Source organism: Sturnus vulgaris, chromosome 22, assembly GCF_052056855.1.
Source record: "Sturnus vulgaris isolate bStuVul1 chromosome 22, bStuVul1.hap1, whole genome shotgun sequence".
Lineage (NCBI taxonomy): Eukaryota > Metazoa > Chordata > Aves > Passeriformes > Sturnidae > Sturnus > Sturnus vulgaris.
In genome coordinates this window covers 5,879,282-5,887,530 of record NC_142264.1, presented here as the reverse complement: position 1 = coordinate 5,887,530, position 8,249 = coordinate 5,879,282, and the positions used below count along the sequence as shown (strand labels likewise).

General features: G+C 55.7%; 2 protein-coding genes and 1 long non-coding RNA gene across 7 annotated transcripts; 2 read left to right on the top strand and 1 right to left on the bottom strand.

Moving 5' to 3' along the window:
- Positions 1-256: 256 nt before the first annotated feature.
- On the top strand, positions 257-4,829 carry TOR2A (torsin family 2 member A). Of its 2 annotated transcripts, XM_088177658.1 has the most exons (6): positions 257-443; positions 711-976; positions 2,053-2,228; positions 2,567-2,694; positions 3,260-3,384; positions 3,492-4,829. In XM_088177658.1, the coding sequence occupies exons 1-6, from the start codon at positions 290-292 to the stop codon at positions 3,567-3,569; spliced, it is 927 nt and encodes a 308-aa protein (XP_088033784.1). In that variant the 5' UTR covers positions 257-289; the 3' UTR covers positions 3,570-4,829. The 2 variants fall into 2 exon arrangements, with proteins under 2 accessions (XP_088033784.1, XP_014728588.1); XM_014873102.2 differs by having other exon boundaries at positions 3,260-4,829.
- On the bottom strand, positions 4,293-5,325 carry LOC148221436 (uncharacterized). Its single transcript, XR_015808095.1, has 2 exons — positions 5,201-5,325; positions 4,293-4,452 (listed from the first exon to the last, which is right to left on the bottom strand). It is a non-coding gene; the product is annotated as an uncharacterized LOC148221436 (long non-coding RNA).
- Positions 5,326-5,329: 4 nt separating this feature from the next.
- Positions 5,330-7,814, top strand: PTRH1 (peptidyl-tRNA hydrolase 1 homolog). 4 transcript variants are annotated; one of them, XM_088177662.1, is made up of 5 exons: positions 5,330-5,460; positions 5,896-6,115; positions 6,273-6,372; positions 7,000-7,045; positions 7,454-7,814. In XM_088177662.1, the coding sequence occupies exons 1-5, from the start codon at positions 5,395-5,397 to the stop codon at positions 7,637-7,639; spliced, it is 618 nt and encodes a 205-aa protein (XP_088033788.1). In that variant the 5' UTR covers positions 5,330-5,394; the 3' UTR covers positions 7,640-7,814. The 4 variants fall into 4 exon arrangements, with proteins under 4 accessions (XP_088033788.1, XP_088033787.1, XP_088033786.1 ...); XM_088177661.1 differs by having other exon boundaries at positions 6,252-6,372; XM_088177660.1 differs by having other exon boundaries at positions 7,000-7,597.
- Positions 7,815-8,249: the final 435 nt, after the last annotated feature.

Genomic DNA, 8,249 nt, shown 5'->3' with positions numbered 1-8,249 from the left:
GTGCAGGACCCTGCATTTGCCTTTGTTTAATTTCAGAAGGTTTTTCTCTGCGAGAGGATCCCGTGTCCCGGCGTACGAGGGTACAGGGGTACACAGGGACCCTGCGCAGGTGGGAGGCGGGGCGATACGGGCCAGACCCCGCCTCTTGCTGCATGGCCCCGCCTCTGCTGCATGGCCCCGCCCCTTTCCCCCTTGCCCCGTCTTTGATGTCCCCTCCCCTTCTGGCCCCGCCCTTCGCGCGGGGCACGCTGGTATTTGTAGTACGTGCGGTGCGGAAGCCGCGGCCGCCATGGCGTCCGGAGCGGCCCCAGCCCCGGTCCCGGTCCGGGTCCTGCTGGTGCTGCTGGCGGCCGCCGCCCGCCCTGCCGCTTCCTGGGACCTGTGGGCGCTGCGCTGCGGCTTCTCGGCAGACTGCGAGTGCGGCTTCGGGCCCGATCTGCGCGGTCAGCGGGAGCGGCCGGCCGGGAAGGGGGTCTGGGGGCAGGGGGACCCCGGGGGCGGGGGGCGCGCAGCCGCCGAGGCCGGGAGGCAGCAGGCGAGGGGATCCCGGGAGCCAGCTCTCCAGGAGAGCCTTCCTGGGGGCGTCACTTGGAGCGGGGTCTCTCGGCTGTGGGACAGTCGGGGATGACGGGGCCCAGCGGGGCGGCCCCAGGGACGGGACGGGCGATGATAGCCCGCGTTGTCCAAATCCTGGTTTCGCTTCCTTTCAGGTCTGGAGTTTGACTTGGCCACGAATCTGGTGGGGCAGCCCCTGGTCAGGCAGCAAGTGATGAAGGGGGTGAGGGAGTTCCTGGAGAACCCGAATCCAGTGAAACCTCTCGTGATGTCTTTCCACGGCTCGACAGGAACAGGCAAAACCTTCGTGAGCTCCATGCTCATCCGCTACCTCTTCCAGAGGGGGCTGCAGAGCCCCTATGTTCACCACTTCTCCCCCATAGTGCATTTCCCCCATGCTGAGCAGATAGAGCAGTACAAGGTAAGGGACGCCGCACAGCAGTGCCACTTAACTGGAGGGTTTGGGCTATGTCTGTCTTGATCCTCAGTATATATGCATTCGAGCTGTTTCCCGAAGTGCAGTAGGAATAAAAACTCTTTGTTTTACCCTTTCAGACAACACAGCTGAGTGAGTGGCTCCATACACTGGCCGAAGGGTCCACTAGTAACCGCTATATACTCAGTTATTACTTTCATCCTCTCCACAGCAGTCCTTGCCCTGATCATATTCTCATTCTTAAATATTTACACAGCTCTTTGACCGCATAAACAAAAGTGCTTGGCTTAGATAAAAGGCACTAAAAATTTCCCATTGCTTTCCAAACAGCCTGATGGCTGTAAAAACCTGCATATCACTAGACTTGTAATCCCCTCCTGACAGAGCACACAGCTTCCTAACAGCAGGTCCAGACTCTCCATGGTGCCATTCTGTGTCTTAGAGCTGAGAAAAGAGAGAAATCAAAATGCCAGATTCTCAGCAGAGTGGGGATTCAGCACACCTGGACCTTTATTTTCTGGGTGTTTGGAGAAGTTATTTGTTGTATTGTGTCCTTAGAGGAAATGCTTTTGAAAAAGTAAATCCCTTCCTAGCTGAAGTGCTTCAGTTAGGAGTTACACATGCCCCCAGGCAATGTGAGTGGTTTTGTGTGGGCTGGGAAGTATCTTCAGCCATGATAAAGAGCTGTTCTGGGTCAGCGCAGGCACATGTTTCTGCATCAGAACAGGAGCTGGCAAGAAGCTGGGAACTGTGTAGATACAACAGGGAACGACAAGAACATGGGGAGCTGTAGGAGTCTAAATCTCCAGCTTTAGTGTGCTGCCTCCTCCTTTAAATCTGTAATAAAATACCTACAGTGGTCTAAAAAACTGGTAAACAGCCACTGTGTGAAAGCTAGAATAAAGGGGCCTCCCCAGCACTGGGTCTTTGAGCTCCAAGTGTGTGGTGCTGCTCTCAGCACCTTTAGCTCTGCTTGAGCTCCTGCCTCAGCCTTCACTCCGTGGTGCTTGAGCCTTCCTCGCCATCTCGCTGCCTTACAGCTTGGTGGGTGTTTTTCCTAGGAAAGCCTGAAGCGCTGGATCCAAGGGAACTTGACAAACTGTGGGCGGTCAGCATTTCTCTTTGATGAGATGGACAAGATGCACCCAGGCCTGATTGATGTGATCATCCCTTTCCTGGGACCCTCATGGGTTGTGTACGGGACCAACTACCGCAAAGCCATCTTCATCTTCATCAGGTGAGAGAGGCCTCTCCATGGGGCCTTCCAGCTCACTGCTGCTCATTTGGGCAGAGGTCACACCTACTTCAGGCAGGGCACACACTTGTTTTGCCTTTCCTTCTCCAGGCCTTGAGCCTCTACAAATACCAAGAGACGCTGTCTCACTGTGAACAGACAGATCTGGAGAGTGTGAAAAAGCCTCGTCTGCATGTTATTTGGCTGCCTCTACAGGAGTTATTTTGGGCCAGGCAGCTGGGAGCTGCTGGCTTGCACTCTGCAAGCTGGTGGGTGTCAGGTGCCACCTGAGACATAATTTTCCTGGGTACACACTGGATAAGCCTCTCATTCTTGTGCAGCAATGCAGGAGGGGAGCAGATCAACAACGTGACATTGGCTCTGTGGTATGCCCGCAAGGACCGGGAGGAAATCAGCTTGCAGGACCTGGAGCCAGCCATCTCCAAGGCCGTGTTTGAAAACCCTCAGAGTGAGTCCATGGAGCTGAGCTCCTCCTGTAGCCCCACAGCCCAGCACAGGCAGCCAGGCCTGTTCTAGAAGCCATACACACCACTTGCCACCTACCAAGTGGCCAGAAAGGGACAAGGGGGGTTTGAGGGATTGGAACTGCGATCCCCTTGAGGTTTCCTGGCAAAGGGAACCAGCTTCTGAGCCAGCAGACCTGTTGCCATATTTAGCAAAGTTCTTTGGAGACAAGGTGTGTTTGCAGCTGGGGGCTGGCAGGCAACACAGCACACTTGCCAGAACAGCACTGAGCTATATCGATCCCCACTGCCTGCCAGATCTCCTTGCTTTGCCCTTAGCACAGGGAGCAGAGCTTAAATTCTGACTAGACAAGCTAAATCCCCCATTCCTGGAGAACAAGTCTGTTTGGGGGGGAAGTGACAACTGATGAGTTCAACCCTCTCCTTGTACAAAACCAGCAAGATCTCTCTTCAGCAGAGTATTTTGGCTTCACACAAAGCATCTCTTTGAATTGCAGGGACTGCAGAGACTCTCTGAAGGTAAAACCTTCTCTTCCTTTCCTTGTGCAGGTGGCTTCTGGAAATCTGGGATCATTAATGAACATCTTATTGATTTTGTTGTGCCTTTCCTCCCACTGAAGCACCACCACGTAAAGCAGTGCGTCATCAGCGAGCTTCTCCAGCAAGGTCTCGAGGTACGCCCAGGTGTCGTCCAGGAAGTGGCTGACAGCATCCCCTACTTCCCCGAAGAAGAGAAATTATTCTCATCAACAGGCTGCAAAACAGTGGCCTCTCGTATCAGTTTTTTCTTCTAGTCACTGGCAAGGGCCTCTCTCACATCCATATGGAGCTAAGAAAGCACCCAGGGCTAAGAGGATGAGCAGTGGGAATGGTGTGTCACTCTTCACAGCACAAGTGCTCTCCTGCTGAACTCTCTCCAGCCCTAAGGAGTCCAATGCAGGATATAGCTGCAGGACCAGGTGCAAATTATGTGATTTAAAGCACTTTACTGATTCACTCTTGGCCAGGTAAGGGTGGATCCACCACCTGAGACATCTGTGATGACATGAGGAAGATGCTGAGAGGGTCTGCAGTGTCAGGGAGGTTCTCACCCTCTCGGCAACACCCACCTGCATCTCTCCCCACTTCTGGCAGCTGTTGATACCCAATTCGTTAAGATTCTGAGCCCACAGAAGAACATTTCTTTCTTGCAGCATTTTAACAGTTTTTTTTAAACCTTTTCAAGCATAGCTGTGCCTCAGCTCCTTGGCACAAGGGTGCTGACTCCTGTAAACACCTCAACATGGCAACAAAGTTTTCTTTTCAAGGAAGTTTTACAGCCACCCACATTCCAGTTTCATTTCACTGTGAATAGGTGCTGGTAGGGACCGGCTTCAACACCAAATGATGGGAGTAATGTGGGAGAGGGCAACACCTGATCTGCCATGAGCCAGGCTCCCTTACCACCCCTTCATCCATTTTTCCCCTAAGGGCCAAAGGATTTCCCTGTAGCAAACCAGGAAAACAACAAAAAAAGACTTCTTGCTTGTTTTACCAGCCATGAAGAATCTCATCCTACCTCCAGGGGAGCCCACAGTGCTGCTAACGGTTTTGAAAATTCCTTTTATTCAGTGATGGTTTCTACAGCAGAGTTGGTGCTATGAGCTGTGGAGCTTCTTGTACATCCTTCTGCTGGTCAGACCTTTCAGGCTTTGGCTGTGCCAGCACCCGTTCAGCTTCTGGGGAGTGTCACAATGGGGGACCTGGGGACAAGTTAGAGAAGATTAATGCTCCAGACTGCCAAGCATGGGATGTACAGCCTGGCTTTTGTCCAGATTTTAATATCCTGTGCTGCTATGGAACAAGAGGTCAGAGGAACCAGAGTCATTCACTCACTAGGAACAACCTGCTTAAGAGATGGATGTGGGGACACTTTGCAAAGCTTCCAAAGCTCGGCTTGTTCCCTGTACGGAAATGAGCTGCCAGTGGACCATTCCAGTTCCAGGCCCTTGAGCTTTGGGGATTTTAGACACCACCCAAAGGCTGCTTAAGAGCTGGCCCAAAGACAGAAGCAAAAATTCTGCCTCTTCCAAATATATAATGCATTTCTAATTTTAAAATAAATCTTTTAAGAATTAAACAGTTGAGATCTTTACATGGATTCCTGACTGCAGGTAGTGTGGAAGGATTTGGAAGATGAGCAATTTCACAGTGATGTGCTCCTGGGCTGGGGAACTGTCACAGTGCCCTGAAAGAAAGCTCTGCCCTGCTGGTAGGGTAAGGACCCACCCAGGGCTGAAGGATAGCTTCGGGGAAAGTGAGGAATGATGCGTTTCCCCATCCAGCCGTATCCCAAGGGCCGGCACGTCAGTGGAGACGGAACAGACACAAACACACAAAGGACGGGGACCAGTCCTGCCTGGGCATTCCCCTCTGGGACCCTCTGCGGAGCTTCTCCCGGCTCGAAGCGGTTCCCAGGCCGCGGCCCCCAGTAACGCCCCGTTAACGCACCTCCCCACCACGACTGCCTCTAGGACGAGCCGGCCCGCGGGGCATTACCACAGCGGCGACACCGCCCCTGACACCGACACCGCCCGCTAGAAAGATGGCGGCGCTGCCCGTAACCAAGATGGCGGTGGGGGCGAGGCCACGTGGGCAGGACGTTGGGCGGCGCGGGGGAGTGACGTCACGCGGGCAGGAGGGCGATGCTGGCGGCGGAGGTGGCGGGGAGCGCGCGAGCGCTCGTGAAGCGGGCGGGGCCGCGCGCCTTGGTGAGCGCGGGGGAGGAGGGAGCGGGGGCAGCGAGGCTGTGAGGGCAACGTGGCTGTGAGGGCAACGGGGGGCAGCGAGGCTGAGGGGAGCGCAGGGAGATGGACTGTGAGGGGAACGGGGGGCAGTGGAGGCTGTGAGGAGAACAGGGTGGATGAGGACTGTGAGGCGAGCAGAGGGAGCAGGGCGGTGAGGGCAGTGCCAGGGGCGGGTGGATCAGGTCATGGGCGAGCCCCGGCGTGATCAGGGCTGTGAGGGAGGCACCGAGGAAAGAGGCGCTGAGGGGAATGCTGTGGGGATTGAGGCTGTGAGAATCCAGCCAGCTGTGGGCAGCCGTGAGGGAGGAGGTTTGAGACATACTGGGGAGGATCAGGCCCATGCAGGGGCCAGGGGCCTCGTGATGGCCCGTCAGAGCCCTGTTGACACTTGTCACGCAGGTGGCCGGCCTGGGAAACTATGGGTTGTGGGGCACACGGCACAGTGTGGGCATGGAGGTGCTGGATCGGCTGGCCCGGCAGCTGGCGGTGGCCGAGGGCTGGCGAGTGGACAAGCGGTGCTGTGCTGATGTGACCCTGGCCACAGCCCACGGCCTGGAGCTGGTGCTGCTCAAGCCACGGCGGTTCATGAACCTCAATGGGCTCAGCGTCGCCAGTGCTGGTGAGCAACTGGGTCAGCCCCAAAGCCTCTAGTGTCACCAACCCCCTGTGACAGCCTTGCTGTCTCCCTGCCCTCCACTACAGCCCCACTCTGCAGAGTCAGGGCCTGGTGAGTCCGTCTCCCCCTAATTTCTTAGGTTGTGTTTCTGTTTCCAAAGCTGAGATCTACAGCCTTGGCCCTGGAGACATTTACCTGGTTCATGATGACCTGGACAAGGCCCTGGGCAAGGTGGCAATCAAGCTGGGAGGCAGTGCAAGGTATGGGGTAGCCCCAGCTCTCTGATTGTGTGAGCTGGTTTGAGGCTTTAGCATACCTATACAGGCTCATGGGCTGTTCTTGGCCCCATCCCAACAGCCTTGCAATGTTTCAGCTCTTGTCCTGAGCTCAATCCATTGCAGAGGCAACAGCTGGCTGCTTGGGCAGCCTCCCAGTTCTGCCCTGGCAGGGAGGGCAGGGAGCCTCCTGGAAGCGGCTGTGGGCTGGATTCAGCCCATAGACAGCACCACATGGGCTTTTTATAGCACTCTTCCTCCACCGTGCCTGCCCAGCACCAGCTCCTGGGGCAGGCTGCAGGCATTTAACCTAAGAAAGCTTCCACTGCGGGACGGGGCAGGTATGGTGCTGGGCCCCAGTGCTCAGTCACACATGCACCAGCTGCAGCAAGAGCCGACACACACAGAATGTGCTGTCCCAGCCCTGCTTCCCTCAAATCCCAGCTGACTGCTCTGAGCCCCCTGGGCTGCATGTTCCTGCAGAACCAGGACATGGGGACTGCAGCCTTTGGCTGGGACCACATTCCCACATTCCTGCAGCAGGAGACCCCAGAGCTACACAGAGGGGTGTCTCTTACAGGCTAACTCTGGGTTTTCTCTTTCTCTCCCAAGGGGACACAACGGGGTCCAATCCTGCATCAGTGCTTTGCACTCCAACGTGAGTGGGCCTCAGTGGAAGGGGATCAATCCTGTGCTCCCCTTAATGCATGGCTTTTTCCCCCACTCCCATTTTTCTGATGCCCCTCAGAAAAGCCCCTGCTCCCTTCCTCCCTTTTCTCCTTCCCCTTCTTTCTGGAGGGCTGTTGTCTGTTTGGCTGCCATGAAGGATATGGAAACAATTAGTTTGAGTGGCTCTGCCAGGCCTGGCAGGAGTCTGGGATCTTGACACAGCCCAGAAAAAGCCTCTTCCAAAATTATGTTTCTTGGCGCAAGCACTCAAAACCACCTGGAAAACATGAGGAGCTGCTCCCTTGCTGCCCAGCTCCACTCTCAGCACTGTCACCTTGCCTAGCTCTATCTGAACACTTGAGGGGATGCTCCCCCAGCTCTCTTCCTTCCTCCCCAGGAGATGACCCGGCTCAGGATTGGCATCGGGCGGCCAGAGGGTGATGTGACAGTGCCCAACTACGTCCTGTCTCCGTTCAGTGCTGGGGAGCGGGAGAAGCTGGAGCACATCCTGGCCCAGGCAGTGACCTGCCTGCTGGAGCACATCCAGAGCCGCGCACCTACAGAGCCTGGGGACAGGGGCTGACACAAAACCCCGGAGACCCTTGTGGCTGATGGAAAGGTGGTACGGGCTCTCCAGAGTGACCATGGTGCAGAGCAGAGCTGGCCCAGCCTGGCTGGGTGCTGGGGCTGGGTGCTGGTATGGAGCAGAGGCTCCATACCTCAGTTTGGCACAGAAATTAAATAAACCCTCACCCTGACTCTGCCCTGCTCCTTCCTCTCTTCCATGCGCCACCTGCCGAGCTTGGGTCGTCCTTGGCACTGCAGCTCAAATCTGTGTTCCCATCCCTGTTCAGCACAGTCTGGAGGGAGGCTTCTACTGAGAAATGGGGAGCAATAGGAACTACTTCTGTAGAGGCCAAAGGCACGTCAGCTTTGTTAAGAAGCTGGCAAGCATGAAGAGCCTGGAATCTTGTAGCATGCTGCTCCCACTAAGTTGCTGCAAGTTTCAGGGCTGGCCTCACAGTGTTTTTTTGAGTTCAGTGGTTTTGGCTAAAACCGTGGAGTTTCCAACAGCTGCAGGAGTTCTGGCTTCCCACAGACCCATTGCAGGTCTCGTGGTAGAGAGGGCAAACTGAGGCAGTGTGTCCTCACCACTGCTGTCCCATGTGCCAGCATGTCCTGCCCAGCTCTGT